The sequence below is a fragment of the Trachurus japonicus genome, chromosome 3 (assembly GCF_045865225.1).
Source record: "Trachurus japonicus isolate A0001 chromosome 3, Traja_1.0".
Lineage (NCBI taxonomy): Eukaryota > Metazoa > Chordata > Actinopteri > Carangiformes > Carangidae > Trachurus > Trachurus japonicus.
In genome coordinates, this window is record NC_140909.1 from 40,340,956 (window position 1) to 40,359,312 (window position 18,357).

The 18,357-nt window shown below is 41.7% G+C and overlaps 1 protein-coding gene across 3 annotated transcripts in view; it reads left to right on the forward strand.

Moving 5' to 3' along the window:
- The first annotated feature begins 842 nt into the window (after nt 1-842).
- Nucleotides 843-18,357, forward strand: part of uacab (uveal autoantigen with coiled-coil domains and ankyrin repeats b) — a 68,066-nt gene continuing 50,551 nt past the window's right edge. For all 3 annotated transcript variants that reach the window (XM_085772724.1, XM_085772744.1, XM_085772737.1), the window contains exon 1: nt 843-1,074. In XM_085772724.1, coding sequence (XP_085628850.1) covers nt 1,027-1,074 — 48 coding nt within the window. In that variant the 5' untranslated portion in view covers nt 843-1,026. The remainder of the gene's footprint in view (nt 1,075-18,357) is intronic.

The following is an 18,357-nucleotide window of genomic DNA, read 5'->3' on the forward strand; positions in this document are numbered from 1 at the left end:
GGATAGAATATTTTTTTCATATCATGGTATTTCAGCATGAACTTACCTTGACCTAATGTTTCTATGATGAACAGCAAGTATAATACTGAGTCAATCAGAAATCTCTAATCTCTGATTTGATTTGGTTTTTTGAATGACTTTGTTAAGCAGTGATGTAATAAGTACTCAGAACATTTATTTACTAAAATTGTGTGTATGTGTTCACCTCAGAATGGTGCATTTCAAATTAATAATGGTGGATTACTTCAATTGATGCAACAATGATTTTATTTATTTTTCTTATTGCTTTATATATTTCTGGGTTTCTTGTGGGCCATTTTTGATTGATTTGTTATTGATCTCAATCTGAGAAAAAGAATGTAAATGTAGGCTAGTTAACCCACCAGAAAAGCACCACATGTCTTAGAACAACATTTCCTTCTGTAACCTTGGCAGGTAAGTTATCATTAGGTTTGTACAGTACATAATTATAAGGCTATTCCAGGTATGAAGGCTCTCCATACATCATGAAAAACTGTTACAGACTGATATTCAGATCATTTCCAGTAGGCCTACTAGTTTTAACACATACGAAGGGCAGTAGGGTTAACCACTCGCATTCAAATATTTACAGTAAATAAGACATAGTGGGCGTTCTTTCTCCAGTGTGTTTATAGCTTTATAGGCGCTTCTTCCAGGTGTTTCAGTCTCCAGGTAAGTTTGACGTCATGCCAGGTTTTCCTGCTCTGTCCCAGGATATGTCCAACTCTGCTCGACGACGCTTTACTAGGAAGTCCCGCCCCCCGGTGTTGCTGATTGGATCATAAGCGAACTACACCGCGCACGTTCCAGCTTGATTGGCTCAAGAGGATGTCAATCAAAGCGCCACCAGTTTGCGGTTAAGCGTCAGGTGAAACTCGCTCCGTGAGGAAAAGGGGCCAGATAAAAGTTTCTTCTTTTGGACTTTGTAGAAAGTTTTTTTTTGCACTATCGATGAACGTAATCACCAAAGGACACTTTTAACACGAGGAACCAACACGTTACAAGATGAAGAGCCTGAAGTATCGATTGAAAAAGCACGAAGTTACTATCACAGTAAGTTGAATACTGTTGTTTTCTTTCCATTCACTTTGTTTTGCTAATATCACCGTTTCCAGCCGTTGAATTAGCCGGGAGGTGACTAACGAAGCTAATGCCAGGCGCTGTGTTTCAATACCGACCGGGTATTGTTTGTAACTTGACCCCCTCCTCTTGCCCACAACAACCACGTTAACCGCGGGCATGTTCCCACGGTGGCTCCGGGGTCCAGTCGGATAAATTACCGCTAGCAACTGTAAGCACCTGCACCTCTGGATGTGGCCCTGCAGTGTTCCTCCGCCGCCTGCCTTCATATAGAGCTTTTTATGACCCTGCCTCAACCGACTGTCGTTATTAACAAAGCGCGGCAGGGAGCAGACGACCGCAAATCACTGCGCTTTAGTGCCATTTGTCTTGGTGGTTATCAGCGAGGACACTCACGCTGTCGACAGCACAGTGGGGCTGTTTTGACCAGGGTTTTTCTTTTGTGTCCTGCCAAGACTATGGGGGAGATCTCACGACACTTTAAAGCTTGAGTTTCAAAGTTTGACGCCGACTGATGATGGCAATAGTACAAATATGAGGTGCTTGACGCAGTTCTCTCTGTTTCTTGCTGTTTCACTCTTTTACTTGGACTTAAAGATAGCTACTTAATTAAGGGAAATTCAAGTATTCCATCAGACTATTTCTTCTATGCATCCAATGTATATGAAACGATATATGATATAAATAGAGAAAATACAAAAGACAAATACAGATGCGTATAAAGTTGGTATAGTTAATTTGTAAATTTAAGAATTTTGCATTTTGTTCTTCTACTTGTACAGTAGAAGAAGAGAACTTAACCTAATCGGTAACAAGAACTTTCATGCTAAAATGACAAAGTAATCACAAGAATTTGTTCGTAGAATTGGATGGTGTCACTTTAGGTTCTCTCTGTTGCAGCATTTCTTTGTAGTCTATGATATTTATTTATAACCAGCCAAACTATCAGATGATCAATCAAGAAAGTAATGCAAAGAGCTGTTGGTTTAAATCTTGCGTAAAACAATCCAGAAGAAGCTCCACCTCAGTAAAATGCAGCTTAGACATAAATGCAAAGAGTATCAATAATATAATTATAGGCTATAACATATAATAAACTAACACTTAAAGGGGCATTTCTCTTCATAATGAGTACTTTTGCGTTTCACAGTTTAAGCACTATTGAATTCATAGTTTCAACTGACTAAGGTTTTTTACTAGATTCTTCTTTTTTATAGTGATATTACTAGTGTTTATTGAAGCTACGGCTCTATAGGATGAACCTCCCGAACATGCTATAGTCTTCATCTGGGCATCAGTGGAAAAATCTGAACATCACCAGTTTGCTTTATAATGTATGAGCAGCAAATCATACCAGCAATGAAATGATACTAACAACTAATCCAACTTTGTAATCAGAAAATGATGATGATAGAACTGACAGCAGCAGCAGTAATGCAGCACAGACATAGCTGTTGTGAACACACCCGTGCTTCTCTGCAGCTTTTCAGCAACATCAGCCTCAAAAATGACCTATTTGGACAAGAACTAAACATTGTAACCTACCTGAAACCAGATTTATCTGTAGGATATTACACATCATTAGTATTAGGTAAGAGTACCAAGTAAACTGACAGCTCTTTGTCTGTTCTTATCTACAAGAAAGGCGGTGTTGGGTAAGCCTTCTGTACCATTTAACTGTGCTTTTGTAAAAATACTACAATGAAACCTCCCATTTACATAGACTTTGTAGCAGTCAGCCATCAGGGCACCATGGCACCACGGATAAACAGCAAGTCCTTCCAGGAATGTTGCAGTGACCCTGTCCTCAGGAGTTTGCATGTGATACAGTCACGAATGAGCACAATGAATAAGACTGCACAATTATTCGTGAATAGAATATTCATTGGTTCTATGCTTTTCAGTTAACCTTAGTGACCCCAAACTGGGGCTGTAATGTGGTATTAAATCTTCACAATCCAGCTATGGCCAGTGAACTTCTCCTGATAGGCAGTCTTTACAATTCTGCACAGTTCAACATGCAGTGGGTGTTCAGCTTCCGGCAGTTGCTAAGAGAAAGACACAAAGCCAGAGGAGACGTGTGTGAGAGAAGAAGTCGAAAATGCCTTTGAGAAATGAAGTTGTATTACGTAGGCTATATCCACAATGTTAATGTCTCACTCCTTGAAATAGCAAGCAGCCATTTAAAATTCAATTGCAAAACAAAAAAACTTGATGACCCTACGGCATTTTCTGTACCATTTGTTGAAAAACAACCTCAGGGAAAATCTCAAGGTAAGCTGTATTGAGGAAACAGGCCTGACATTTACACAGGTCTGAGTGAGTATTTCAGAACCTTTTCACTGCATTAATCTGTGTACAGCAGAAATGGACAGATAGCATTATCCTTACAGCCATCACTGTAGGTTTAAGCTGCTTGAAAATGTATTAAAGACAGACTGAACCTTTGTTCTGATTTGTGTGCTATAGAGGTAAAGGTGTAGTCTGATATGATATCATATGAGATATGATATGATATCATGTATTGTGTCATATGATGGCTTCCTGATCCGACTTCATCTTGAAATCTTTGTTAATAAAACACAAACAGACCCGATCTGCCAACAAGGAATTAGATGCATCAAGTCAGCATCAGGTCTTGATTTAATGTTTTAGCACATGCTTCTTTCATTCCTACACAATGCTTGGGAGGTGAACTCATTCACTCTTTCCTAGCGTGGTGGTGACTAATAATTAAGAATAACACTTCAACATTCTCCGAGTGGGAGAGGCCAGGGGGAATTCAAAGGAAACTTGCTTTTGCTTATGTGAATAACAAAGAGTAACTGAATTCCGGCCAGAACAGACAAATCAGCTGAGGTAACAGTATCTTCTTTCACGCCTCGCACAGTGCAAAGCGCAGCTGTTCTGGGATCTGCTTTTAATAATAGGGCCCTAAACATCCACCTCGGACTGTTGTTGTTTTCAAGGTGCACTGTCTTTTATTTCTGTTGTCATATCTCATCATTGTCCAAACAGGTTATGCCTATCAAGTATTCATTTACAAGAAAAAGGTTAGATCCAAGGAATTCTCACTTTGTGCCAAACCACTTAAAGTAGCTGGAAAACAAAGCTGAGCTTATCAACCATGCAGGGTCCAAAATGCCAACACATTCTTTTAATACCAGCTGTAGATTCAAAGCAGGATGAGGTCTGCAGGTTTGGCTCAGGTCTGCACCAGGCAAGGCTGCACTTTCTCTTACTCCTTTGTTTCTGGTAAGAGTGATTAATTACAGGGCTTCTCTTGACAAGTCATTGTCATGTGTAATGTCATGTGTAATTGCACTAGAGACAAGGACTCATGATATTTTTAGGTTTGACAGAGGACAAAAGTGTCTAGGTTTGCAGTTAACGATTATTTTCAAGTACTTGATTGTTTTCACTGATGATCAGTCAATCAATCTCTTCAAATGTCCATCCTGGATTCCCATAGCCCAAGATGACATCTTCAGATATAGATAGAGTTGTCCGTCCGACCAGAACTCCAAACGATAAAGGACATGGTCGATACAGCAAGAACTGATTTATCCATGATGTTTTGACAGACAACATGAACAGACAGTGATAATGAGAAAAGCACTGCGCTGGATCAATCATGGCTGGAATTGCAGGTTGGGTTGGTTGGTTCATAGTGTCACAACAAAAGAGAAGAGGGAGAGGTGGTCTTTTCAACCTGTACCTGTTATCACACATTTTGTGAATAGTTCTTTCTATGGTAGCTTTGTCCATGTCCTTGCAAGACCACCATAAGAAAATTAAAAAATGTGTGGCATCGTGCAGGCTTTTCAGAGTAACTTCTCAAAAACCAACTCTCAAGGGCTTTTGACTACAGTGTGCTCACTTGAACATGAACAGACTCTGTTATGAAATGTTTTGTATGGATTCTTTGTGGTCTATTGATTTGTTGTTTATGCATGTGGTGCTGGTGTTTAGTTTATACACAGTTGCTCATAAAGTTGAAATGAAATATTTTTGTTAGGGCTGGGACTTAAACGTGTTACTTACAATTAATTAATGAAAGAAAAAATAGCGCGTTAAAGAAATGAATGCATTTAATTGTTCCTTTCAGTTCCTGGCATACCGGTCATACCGATGCACCAGAGTGCCATCAGACACAAAATGCAAACATGATGGGTGAAACAGCTGAGACCGTGTTGCTTGTACCCGGTGGATGGAAAGTTTGGGTTTAGGTTGGCCTAGTTGAACTATGGGCTTGGTGCAGTGTGAACACAACAGGTGCACACCGAGACCATTTCTTCAAACTGTGCAGCTACAGTCGAACTCTGGTTTGGTCTGCGCTACATTACGATCAGCAGCCATGTAGCCTAATCATTAAAGGAGTCATCACCCGGAAATCGCATTTTTCCTTGTATACTGGTGTTGGACCTCAGTGGAAACTTGCCTGAAAAGCTGGGGTTTGAAAGTGGCTGAGTTTTTTCGTTTGGACTCTTTGTTTAAGCCAGAGTAGCTCATGAGGCTGCACACCACAACATACGAGATTTTGATTCTGCTCCTACGGTGACATCACCGTGGAGACTGCTTTCATAAACACACCTCTCTTCCACCACCCCGACTTCTGCCGCGCCGCCATTACGTGTTGTTTTATTTCCCACTGTAGCGCTGTTATTTCGTCACTTTATTAAGTTTTAATAATTTTTCATGCGAGAAAGTAAGGGTTTAGATCCCGAATATGTGGTTAGTTTATCCAAATGACGGCTGTTTAGAAGTTTTCTCCGCGTTGGGAGAAGTGAAGCTCCAGCGAGCACCAGAGGAGCGGAGAAGTGACTGTCAGCAACCCGCCCTGCAGCGCTCGTTTAGCCGGCCGAACGACATCGTCATGCCGCCGGAGGAAACGGCCGTTAATTTATTACGTTTTAATATTTTTTCGTGCGAGAAAGTAAGGGTTTAGATCCCCAATGTGCGGTTAGTTTATCCAAATGACGGCTTAGAAGTTTGTTCCGCGTTGGGAGATGTGAGGTGCAGCCAGCTGCTGCCGCGAGCACCAGAGGAGCGGAGGAGGAGTGACTCCTCAACCCGCCTGCAGTGCTCGTTTAGCCGGCCGATAACAACGTCGTCATGCCGCCGGAGGAAACGATCGTTAATTTATTAAGTTTAAATATTTTTTCATGCGAGAAAGTAAGGGTTTAGATCCCCAATGTGCAGTTAGTTTATCCAAATGACGGCTTAGAAGTTTGCTTCGCGTTGGGAGAAGTGCTCCAGCGAGCTCCAGCGAGGCAGAGGAGCGGAGAGTGACTCGTCAGCAACCCGCCTGCAGCTGCTCGTTAACCGGTCAAACTACGTTGTTATGCCCGCGGAGGAAACGTTTGTTAATTAACTTACCCGCAGGTTTGTAGAGGTTTACCGCCGACTGGTTAAATTCTTTGCAAGAGATAAATGTTGGTCTCATTGATGAAATCTAACAATTGTGGCAGTCTTAGTTTGTTTGAATGAAAAGTGAAACTTCACACAGAGCAGCAGCAGCTTTGCACCGGGGCTCTGTAGCCTACGTACAGAAATCACCACATTTGCATCAATAAATACATGTTTTACAATGAACCGATTCAATTTTGTTTTATTTTATGAAGTTATACAGCATGGTTTCGGTATAGAGAGCAGCATAGTATGCGGTTTCCAATACAGCCTGCATGTAACCCACTGGGCCAGCCACCATTCCGGCTCTGTCCTTCCTGCATCCAATCAATGCGCGCCTCATTACATATTAATACAATGAACATCCGGACCAGTCAAAACCTCGTGCTTACTCTCACGAGAGAAAGTTGCCGTATGAAAAAGTGTCAGAACCAGCTCTATTTTGGAATTAAAAATAAAAAAATGTTTCCAATAAGTTTTAAGAACTGATTCAAAGCAATTTAAGGGGGATTGGATACATAAAAAACCAGGTGATGACTCCTTTAAGTAAACATGAAGTACCACACGTCTTTCTCCGGTCAGTCGTCATGGAAACATGAGACGCTGCCAGTGGCGTGGTGTTTGGACCAGGGTGGACATGAAGGTGTGTGAACTCGAACCGTCCAAGCTGAGAAATGAAACGGTGCATCATTTCCTCATCTGGTCCACAGCACTGCTGGTGCTTCTAGTGGACATTCACACTTTGAATAGATCTGCTGTGATTGGCTCTGGCACCTGTAACACTGTTGGGCCGGGACACAGCTGCGCCCAGTGGATGTTCAAGATAACACAACACACAGATAACTCTGAAATTCTTCTCATAAACTACACTACAGAGGATAAATAGAGGGTGGGGTTCCTAACCTGAGAGATCAAAGGACAGAGAGAGTTGATTGCTGTACAGATTGCTAAGCTTTGTGAGTTGTTGTATTGGCCCATATAACTATTGATTGACCTGACATTTGGGGATCGGCTTGTTTGTGGTCTTCCTGGAAGTTACGTGTCTTTCCGTTTGGTCCGTATTCAGTGGGCAGACTGGACTGGGATGAAAGCTTAGGGGGAGTTTCCAGGTATTTCAGTAATGTGTCTTATCTAAACTTGGTTCTTGTCAGGTCGATATGGCAAACGTTAGCCACAGGTACAAGTACATTCAGGAGAAGGAGAATGTGTAGCTGGTCTTCTGAGACATCTGGAGAGCCCAGTGCAGTCACCGAGGATAAACAAGCCGTTGGATGGTCGGTAAATCCCACCAGACTGTATACGGCTGCCTGCTTGTTACACTGCAATGTCTCGTCCTTTGTGTCCACAGGTTAAATGCAAAAGACATGACATGCAGATGTGGAGAATTTTGAGTCGTTTAAGCCAGTGGTTTTCAAAGTTGGGGCTGGGGCTGCCAGGAGGTCCTCAGCAAATTTGTGGAAAGAACAAATGCTAAATAAATCAAATTATTGTATTTTGGGCATTTATTAAAAAATCTAATTTATGATAATATAATATATCGAAACCTTATTTGCCATTATTTGCCAAACCATCTTTCTAATTGCCTGCCAGACAAATGATCATTTATTATGTCATGACCATGAACTGTTAATGCTACAAAAGTTCAGTTCGATTTTTTTTTGTGGCTGACAAATTTCTGGCGCCAGGCCCGATTCTGAACAACGGACAGCCCTGAAGAGATGTCTGGCATGTTAAGTGTATTTCCCGTCCTATTGACATCTCCTATGTGAACCTTGACATTAAAGGGACAACGAGGAGTTTTGGAAAAGCAAAGTGTTTTCACACTACATTTATGAGCCTCCACGCGTACCGTAAAATTCTTTGACCGGCGCAAGACGGACACATGTTTTCATTCATCAATAATTAAAGTCAGAGGTTCAAAGAGGTTCACATACCATCGTAGTTCCGACCATAAACGGCGATTTGGCTGCGTTATTCTCATGACTCGCCACGAAGGAAACGCTGGTTGGCTCGACCAGCATTTCCGCCACCACTAATAATAACAAAATAACGATAGAGACAGAACGATATATTTATCGAAAATGGGCCCATTAACAAGTGTGGGTAGCGGAGATTCATCCACATTAACGTGAGACTTTTTTATAACCGAATAGAAACTCCTCATTGTCCCTTTAACCAATAGGATGACAGAGCGTTCTGACACAGTGCAGGTACGTTAGCTTACTTCATCTTCTACGCCAGCGGTACTCAATAGGCGGCCCGCGGGCCGCATCCGGCCCGCCGAACCCTACAATCAGACCCGCGACTGAGTTCTACTAGTTTACATATTACTGTATAGGCTACTGTATTTCTCGGGCTCCGTGCGCCTGTAAGTCAAAGCGCTGGGACATTGAAACACGCGCACAGCGTTTGTGTGTGCCTGTGAGGCGCTGCACTGGGATACAGAAACGCTTACGAACCCAAATCACCATGCGCGAGTGTTTGGGGAGCGGGCTGGACTGCAGGGTTTTCCCTGCCTGTCTGCAGAGACCGTGGGTGATTTTCACCGCCGTCTTGGTTCAACTGTGTGTGCATCATGCATGGGGGGCCGTTCAGATGAAGCGTCTTTTTCGCGCGCTCAAACCCATTCAATGTAGCCGCGAGTCATGCACGCTCACAACTCAACAGCCGTAGCTGCGCGCATTTGATGAGACGCAATTGTTTTTTTCGTGCACGTCTGCGGCGCACAGCTGCACGACCTGCTTCTCCCCCGGTGTTGTGTCCCTGTTCCATCGGCCTGTGTCTCTCCTACTGTTTCCCACTGAGCTCTGCCTCGTTTGAAAGGTGAAGGAAGCCCGTGTGTGGAAAGACGTCGCCTTCGAGATGTAGAATGTGTGTTATAGAAGAGAAACACATTTCAGGACCAATGACTTGTATCCTCAGAACAGAGTCAGACGTCCTGTGATGGTCAGCCTCCTTTCATATTTAAGCTGAAAATCACAGGGCATGTCTGAGGATACAAGTCAGCAGTGTAAAGCTCCAGCATGATATGTAAATGATGATATGACAATGTCAAGATTTTTCATTTTATATCATACAAAACACCATGAAGTGTATAAATAAAAATTATGTGCTTACAAGTAAAATAAAAAATATTTAAATTATTAGACGAAAAAGGTGAATTTAATTTCAATCTAGGCCTATTTGAATGTGCGGCCCCCAAGGTGTCGGTTAAGAAAAATTCTGGCCCCTCGAAAAATGTATTTGAGTACCCCTGTTCTACGCAATACAAGTTAATGGTTTTGAGGTGTACACATTTTCATTGGCAAATGGGGTTAAGTGTGATCTGGTATGAACTGTGAGATGATATTCATTTTTACTAGTTGAGACAGAATAGCTATTATTTTTTTCACCTTTTACCTGTGCAGCAATCACTGTGGTACAATGAATGATTTTTTGGTTGACCTTATCTATAATTGCTGGATTGAATGTACTGATTCCTCATGGCTAGGGTTGTCAACGCTCTGAAGTGAAAATAAGGGACAGGGGGCACTGGGCAATGGGGGTGGGAGGGTGGGGGGGTGGGGGAGTGGCTGGGTTATAAATACAACATAATTTAAATTATTATTATCATTATTATTATTTTATTCTAGCTACTATTACATCTTACAACTTATATTGTTATTATAATTACCACTATATTATTATAGCTGTACATAATACAGTTTTTTTGTTGTTGTTGGAGACAAGTAGACCTTAAATATGATGGACTTTTGGTAGCCCAAAGACAGTCACAGTTTTAGGAGCAGTGAACTACATCTTGCAGTAGCTTCCACTTCCCCATGAGCTGTGGTTCAGCTTCTCCAGCAATGCTTTCAGATTACCTTCTTCTCTGTCACTGCTAGCCTATCTATCAACCAGATTTGAGTCAAATTAAAGCAGAAGTAAGTGATATATTTGTGTTAATATAAGTCTTAAATAGTTGTATCTTCCGACAGCAATCACTTACATAGAGTGTTTGGTCTGAAACACGGGTCTCTCAGTCCCTCTGCTCTGCTCTGAGCCGAGGAGAAAACATTTATCGTATCCTACAGTTTTTATCCAATGAGGAGAGAGAACGGCATGCAGGGCTGTGTGTGCAGCCAAGCGACGCCGTGAATGTGGCGACGTAGCGACGAGGACTGTTATGGTGCGTTCAAGGAAACTCGTATTTTTCCGACCGTGAAGTGGTACCAGTTCGATCTGGTACGAGTTCACCGGTCAGAAGTTACGAGTGGCCGTTATAGTGACTTTCACAGGTAAAACAGGTCGGAAAAACACGAGTGGGTTGCCTGAAACGCTACAAAGTCGTAAGTTGTGACTTGAAGCTGTAATTTACGATTTCAAAAGCCTGCCTGCAACGCAGCATTAGCGAAAACGACCGGACCACTTACTTCTGCTTTAAATATAATTAGGCTATATGTAAATCTTAGAATTTTAGCTCAATAGCTTCCAGGTCATGTGATCACTTGACTCAAAACAAGTGTGGGATCATATTAGTAGGCTACACCACTGGCAGCACGATATAGGGCCTACACCTCTTGTTTTTACATTTTGTCATCTGTTCATCATTTCTTAGCATTTTAGGTCAATAGCTTCCAGGTCATGTGATCAATTGACTCAAAATCAGTGTGGGATCATGTAGAATTTAATTAATTTTAATACATGCTATATCGGCCTCCTGAGATACCAGGTAAAGAACAAACTGAAAGAGCTCCCTGACTCCTGTGAAACCTCTCCTTCCTCTGTGGTTGTCTGAGTCCTGACCATAGACTGTTTAACCTCAGTGATTCCTCCGTGACTAATGCAGACATTTCATTGGGAGATGTGCGGTTGGCTCTATTATCTCTCACGTTTTCCTGCCATTTGTGTTTCTTTTCCTGTTCTTTTCTGTACTTAGGCGATCATTTTTGTTATTGTTTGCCACTGCACTAGTTTATCAGCCACATCTCTGAAAGCGGCTTCGCAGACGTATCCGAGCAACACTTCAGCGACCCAGCAACATACCGGTGTCTCATTGGTCAATGAGAGGCTCATTCCAGACAGGCAGCGGCAGCAGCGGCAGTCACAACTGCACCGGGTCATTAATAAAAATCACCAGACATGGATTTTCAAAAATACGGGACAAAGTGCGTCCTGTATCAGTTCAATAAGGGACACGTCTTTTAGTCTCCAAATATGGGACAATTCCGTATTTCAAGGAACTGTTGGCAACCCTACTCATGGCATTATTCTGGATGCTTTCATGAATCTCTTCATAGACTGGTATTTCGGTGTCACTGTGATCAGTTGGTCAGCTTTATACCTGATATTTCCAAAGTATGTTGGGGGTAGATTGAAGTTTCCAGAAACAGTTCGACATCACAGTAGTTTGTTGCAGTGTCAAACTTAGTCACTTCTTTCCCAACATTATATTTTAGACACTAAATATTTTTGGGTTTGGAGTGTTGATCATAAAACACAGGAGGAAGAAGCGAGCACTCACCCAAAAAATCTTTAAAAAAAAAAGGATAAATCTTGTAGAGGTGCACGGTAGAGTTGCACGATACCCACGGTACCCATGGTACCCCGCGGTGCCAAAATGTAACGGTTGCTACTATACTAGATATTCTACACGACGGTACTACCGTGGATTACTACTATACCGGTGCCGGTTTCCGCTACATAGTGGCCGCCTCTCCTCTCCTCCCGGCTTCTCACTGCATGCTACTCCCTTGTAAACAAACCCACATGCACCCACTGCAACCAAACTACACAGCTGTTGAATGATTGGCTGTTTGCCTGTTACTGGTGACGTCCGGCACGTTGGGTCCGTCCGTCTGTTATCTGATTGGCTGTTCGTGTGTTCATGCCGGCAAGAATGGACTCCATGTTCGATAGAAATTTGCTTCAAAACTAACAACAAGCTAAAGTTCTGTCTTGCCCAGACGCGCGCGCGGTACGAGACAACACACTCAGCATGGCACAGGGTTTCCCCCAGTGTATTATAAGCCTGGTGGCCCGCCAGGCCTTCCTTGCCCCCCCGCCAGGCTAAGCATCGTTTATTAATTTTTTTAATCAGTTTTTATACTCCATAAACACGTGATCAGGTGTGTCTTTTTCATCACCTGACAACGTCACAACTTCGTCGCGCATAACGGGACACGTCACGGACATCCTGCTCATCAGCCCGCTGCTTCACCAGCTGACCGAGAGGAGCGCACCGAGTCCAAACGTTAACGTGAGCGGAGCCGCGGCTCCAGAGGCTCAATCAGCTGGACAGCTGCTACAGCTGGTAGCTGGTAGCTGTTAGCTGGTAGCTGTTAGCTGTTAGCACGTCGTCCCCTGCCATAGATATCCCCTGCAGCGTCAGAGCTCCGGACTCCTGTGAGCCGTGGGGCTTTGACCTGATGTGAAAATGATCCATTGTTTCATTTTTCAGCTCGTAACGTTTGCGACCACACACGTTGTCTTCTCTGGTCTAAACAGTAGATCCGTGAGTGTCACGTTTCCATGACGACTGACCGGAAAAAGAGCGTGGTACAGTCATGGATGCATTATACAGGCTACGTCATGTGTAGCCTCTGTAACGTGACTCCAGATACAAAAAAAATCTGAGAAATAACGCTACACTTCAACAATGGAGACACCAGGCAGTAGTTTTTTAGTTTTTAATGCAAAGAGTTGATGTTATTTATTTAAATAGTTTTTTAGGCTATAATTTGTGGTTGATTGAACTATAGGCTATTTCAAGAGTGCCTTTCTGTAAGACTCTGCTATAGGTGTTTAAATATGTTACATAAATGTCTTATAATAACAAATGTTTATGATAAATTATAATATTTTCAAATTTCCGGTCAACTTTTAACATTGATCTTAAGGCCTTATGGAATCACGCCTTCTAAATGCTCCTGCTCCATTAATGAATCTGTTACCTACAGGGCCCTGCCATCAGTCAATGGTCAGGGCCAGGCCCCTGTCACAGAAAAACACGCTTGGGCACCGGTGGCCCGCCGATGGGCCGCCAGTGCCACCCTACCACCGGGCTTAACAAGTTTTCTGGGGGAAACCCTGATGGCAGAAGCACCGGGCCCGAGCGGCGAGTCTGCCGCAGCATCAGTGGCACCACTAATTTTGCTCTGTTTTTCTCATTGGCTAATATTAGGCTATATGCTCCGTGTACAGGCTGAGGAATGAAGAGTTAAAGGATGTCCAAGTATAAAGCACCTAGAAAATGCTTTCACAGGGAATCAGTTCCTGTTCATTGTATTTTGTCCTCTATGGTTTATTATGTTGGAGAAGAAGCATTATTGTCAAATAAATCTTTTTAAAAGACAGTGGATTTTTTTTTATCCTAAGCTGATTATTTATATTAGTTAAACATAAATTAATGTGCAAGGGAATGAATGGTTATTTATTTTCAACCATATAAATTCTAACTTCATTTATTTGTTTTATATTGCTTATTTGAAAATATTTGTTTCAGTCTAATTCTTACTTCACCAGTATTATGTTTATCATGCACCAAACAACATTGTAAGTAATTAATAAGTATTTATAACTTCTACAAATACATTGCAGTTCATAAAAATAATAATAATAAAAAAAGGCTGCAGTATCGTGATAATACCCGGAGCCGTGATACTTTGTCTGGTATAGTACCGTGGTTACTCATTTTGGTATCGTGACAACTCTAGTGCACGGCTACAGCAGCAGACTGAGAGGAGAGAATAAGCCAGCACATTCTCAATATCCCTTTGATGGTTCTTTATTGTAGGACAGGCAAGCACAGGCGTTTCGACTGAAGTCTTTTTCAATGTGAGATCACAGGTGACTGAAGTGAGAGATAAGTACCATCAGACTGATTACCACAGGTGTGAAACATTCTTCAGTCAGTCGATCAACCTCCTCACAATATAACTAGTCTCCTCTACATACATAAACAATATACATATAGGACCCGCAGGGCAAAAAAATGTTAAAAACGGTAAACTAAATAATACAATATTGTACACAAAAATATATCTGAAAATATATCTAAGTCAAATCCTACATACAGTATACAAAAAAGTACAGAAGGAAAAAAACAGATACTTGTACAATGAATCATAGGCTAATACTAACAATTATATACGGGTCTTGAGTTCCCCCTTAGTTTTACCGACATAGCATAAGCCACAAGGACATTTTAAAAGATAGACCACAAACTTAGTTTTACACGAAATCCTCCGAAATACAAAACAAACATTTCTGATTGGTTTGTACATTAATTAATCAAGAAGCAGTGAATAAATAAAATAAAAAATCACTCTCAGACCAAAGTATTCACAATGACACAACTGACCAGACGTATTGTGCTAAGTCTGACTATATATGATACCGTCAACGTACGACCTCATGTTGTGTCAGTTACATTTATACACTGACTGAAACTTTGATCTGTGTTTAAAGATTTCGGAATATGTTTGATTTCCTTTTTTTTCCCTGCAAAAAGCCTTTTTGACCAATCACATCACTGTTCCCAGACTGTTCCGGAGTGTCTGGCTCAGCCGCCTCAGTGTGTGTGTTAGTGTGTGTGTGTGCGTCCTAGACTTACTGCCAGCCACTGTTCAGGATCAATCTTTTTATTTCTGATAAATGAGAGGATCACAAAATAATCCTCACTGCTTGATGCCTGTCTTCTTTTGAAAAATTGGGAACAGAAAATAAAAACGCATAGTTATAAAACAGATTGGATTCAGTGTGTAAGGTGTTTTTTGTCAGATGACAGATAATTAGTGTGCCATGACCTTTACTGTTGGTAAACTAGTAGTCAGGTATGTTGTGCCACTCATACGTATTTCATGACCCTGAATAATGCTCATACTACAACTTGTTGTGGCTCCATGTTTGTTTTTGGAAAAAAAAAGTCAAGTTGACCCCCTAATTCACATAATAGTGGCACCCTCTTAGTTAATAGGAATACACAGCATACCATACCGAACGCCTCATTATAAAGCTTGTTGTTTGGTTTGGAAAGCCTCCATCAGTAATGGGTGGAACACTCGCCTAACGAGTCTAATGAAAGGGGTTAATCAAGGATAAAGCATTTATTCAGGTATGTGATGCCTCACTGGTATGGCCATGTCTTGTTCTCATCTGCTTATTATAACTGATGTGAGCACCAAGTGCAGGTCACAGCCTTATAAGCATCATGGTTCTGTCTGTATCAGAAATAACCACTGATTTCTCTCTCCACACGGATGCACCTTTCTTAAAGGTTCAGTGTGTAATAATTGCCAATTTGCCAAAATGTTGAAGTTTTTTTAATCGTTCTTTTTAATTACAAATGACACACTAAATTTCTACCAATTTAGTGTTACGTCCGGTAAATGGACCGGTATGTGTGCATTTACCTTTCCTTTGGTGCACATCTGCCGATATGGTTCCAACATAATCTTTTTTGGAAAGTTGCGGTATTTAGGAATCTTAATGATTTATTAATTGTAAATAATTCATTTTTTGTGAAAACTAATCATGACATCCCTTACCTCAAGTCCTCTCTGAAGGACAGACAGTCCATACTGCCCTCTTCACCAGACCCAGGACCAGGTCCACGGGGGTCACCAGGCCTCAGTCTATTTTTGTCAGACTTGTCATTATTTCTCTCTCCACATGGATGCACCTTTCTTAAGGCTGTTATGTCACTAACCCTAGCACAGTTTTAATTTGGAGTCTCCCCTCAATGTTCTTCTGCTTCTTTGTCCTCCTGACACACCCTGTAGTCTCTGCTGGTAGACATTGGCCTTTAGGGTGAAATGCAAGAGCCCCCCTCCCATCAAAGTGGTGTTATTTTGCAAGGGCCCCCCTCCCATCAAAGTGGTGTTATTTTACAAAATAGAGAGCAGGGTGGTGTCGGTGGCTGCACACTAGGATAAGGAAGCCTGATGCAGTTTGAAATTCTTGTTGGGATTGTCTCTGATTTCAGGGTTGTTTTCTGTCAAAAGGGGGGTTGGGATGGGTGGAAGGAACATGATGCCCCCCAAGCCTTTAGCTGTGATCACCATCTGCTGTTTTAGCCGTGCCTCAGCGTTTAGGGGTAGTTCAACATTTTGGCAAAATGGCCCATTGCATGAATTTACCTCGAAAACAACTCTGTCTCGTAACGTTCCGTTATTATCTCATAGCGTGGTGAATGTGCAGGTCACAACTTCTCCACCAGAGCGTTTTGGAGTTGTTGGATTGTGTATTTGATGAGTTTGATGAGGGAAACCAAGAAATTCCATGAGCCTCTGTAGTATAGCTCTGAGCAGCTCGTGGCCATGCGCCGCCGTTCTAAAAATAGCTTGCACCGACAACTACTTAGACTATAGAGATTATGGCAATGGGCCAATTTGCCAAAATGTTGAACTATCCCTTTAAGATTATGAAGTTTCATCAGAAACATGCTTTTGTATTTGACAGATTCTTTACGAGGTGTAGACTTTCTGTGCTTCTTTATCCAATGTTGAGTTTTTCATTAATTTAGAAAATATGAATGTGTAAGTCACAGTGTCACCAACTTTTGTTAAAGGGACAACGAGGAGTTTTGGAAAAGCGAAGCGTTTTCACACTACATTTATGAGCCTCCGCGCGCACCGTGAAATTCTTTGACGGGCGCAAGACAGACTCATGTTTTCATTCATCAAGAATTAAAGTCAGAGGTTCAAAGAGGTTCAGTTACCGTCATAGTTCCGACCATAAACGACGATTTGGCGCCGTTATTCTCATGACTCGCCGCGAAACTGAAAGTAAAAAACGCTGGTCGGCTCGACCAGCATTTCCACCACCACTAATAATAACAAAATAACGATAGAGACAAAACGATATATTTATCGAAAATGGGCCCATTAACAGTGTGGGTAGCGTAGATTCATCCACATTAACGTGAGACTTTTTTATAACCAAATAGAAACTCCTTGTTGTCCCTTTAAGTTATGTAATTGGCCTGTTTGACATGTCTCTCTTTTAGTTTATTAAAAAAAAAGTCAACTGCTCAGTTGTGCAGCTTGCAACAATTTGCCGAGTGTTGTCATTTTATTACCCCCACACAAGCCACAATCCTTCAGTCAACCCCATGAACCAAGTGGATGTTCCCAGACTGTGCATTGGAAAATGTCAATTTGTCCTTTGCAGCTACATTTATGTGTTCAATAAAGCTACAGATATTAGTTCTTAAAATCTTTCACAATAACAATACAAGAGATAGAGTACAACTAACACAACATTATTTGTTCAATAGCATAAAATAGAACCTGGACTCCAAATTTATATTGCTTCAGAATCTGCGTATTCTTTCCTTGCCAAGAATTACAAGAGTACAGGAGACCTGGCCGAATCTGAAAGAGATAATAATCTATCTGATACCCAACCACCACAGGGTTTTTGTGTGTAACCAGAACTGAAGCCATTATGAAAACAAATGGTTTAGTTTCATCTCCCACCTGCTTGCTACCACACACTGAGGCTTTTAAAACTTGTGCACCACTGCAGCTCTTTGGAGAGTTGTGTAATGGTCTAGTGCTACGGTTACAAATCCAGGAGTGTGCATAACTTGGTTCCAGTTTAACTGTGTAAACCCTGTTAGAAAAGAAAAGCAGTAAGTGAAGGCTAGGCACTATGTCCGATTAAAGGGATATTTCAATATTTGGCAAGTTCGCCTATTGCCATGAACCCTATAGTCTTAGGAGTAGGTTCATTATCTTTAATTGTCGGTGCAAGCTGTTTTTAGAACGGTGGGGCAGAGACGCGAGCTGCTCACCTAACACAATGGAGGCTCATGGCATTTCTACATTTCCCTCATCAAACTAAATACACAATTCAACAACTCCA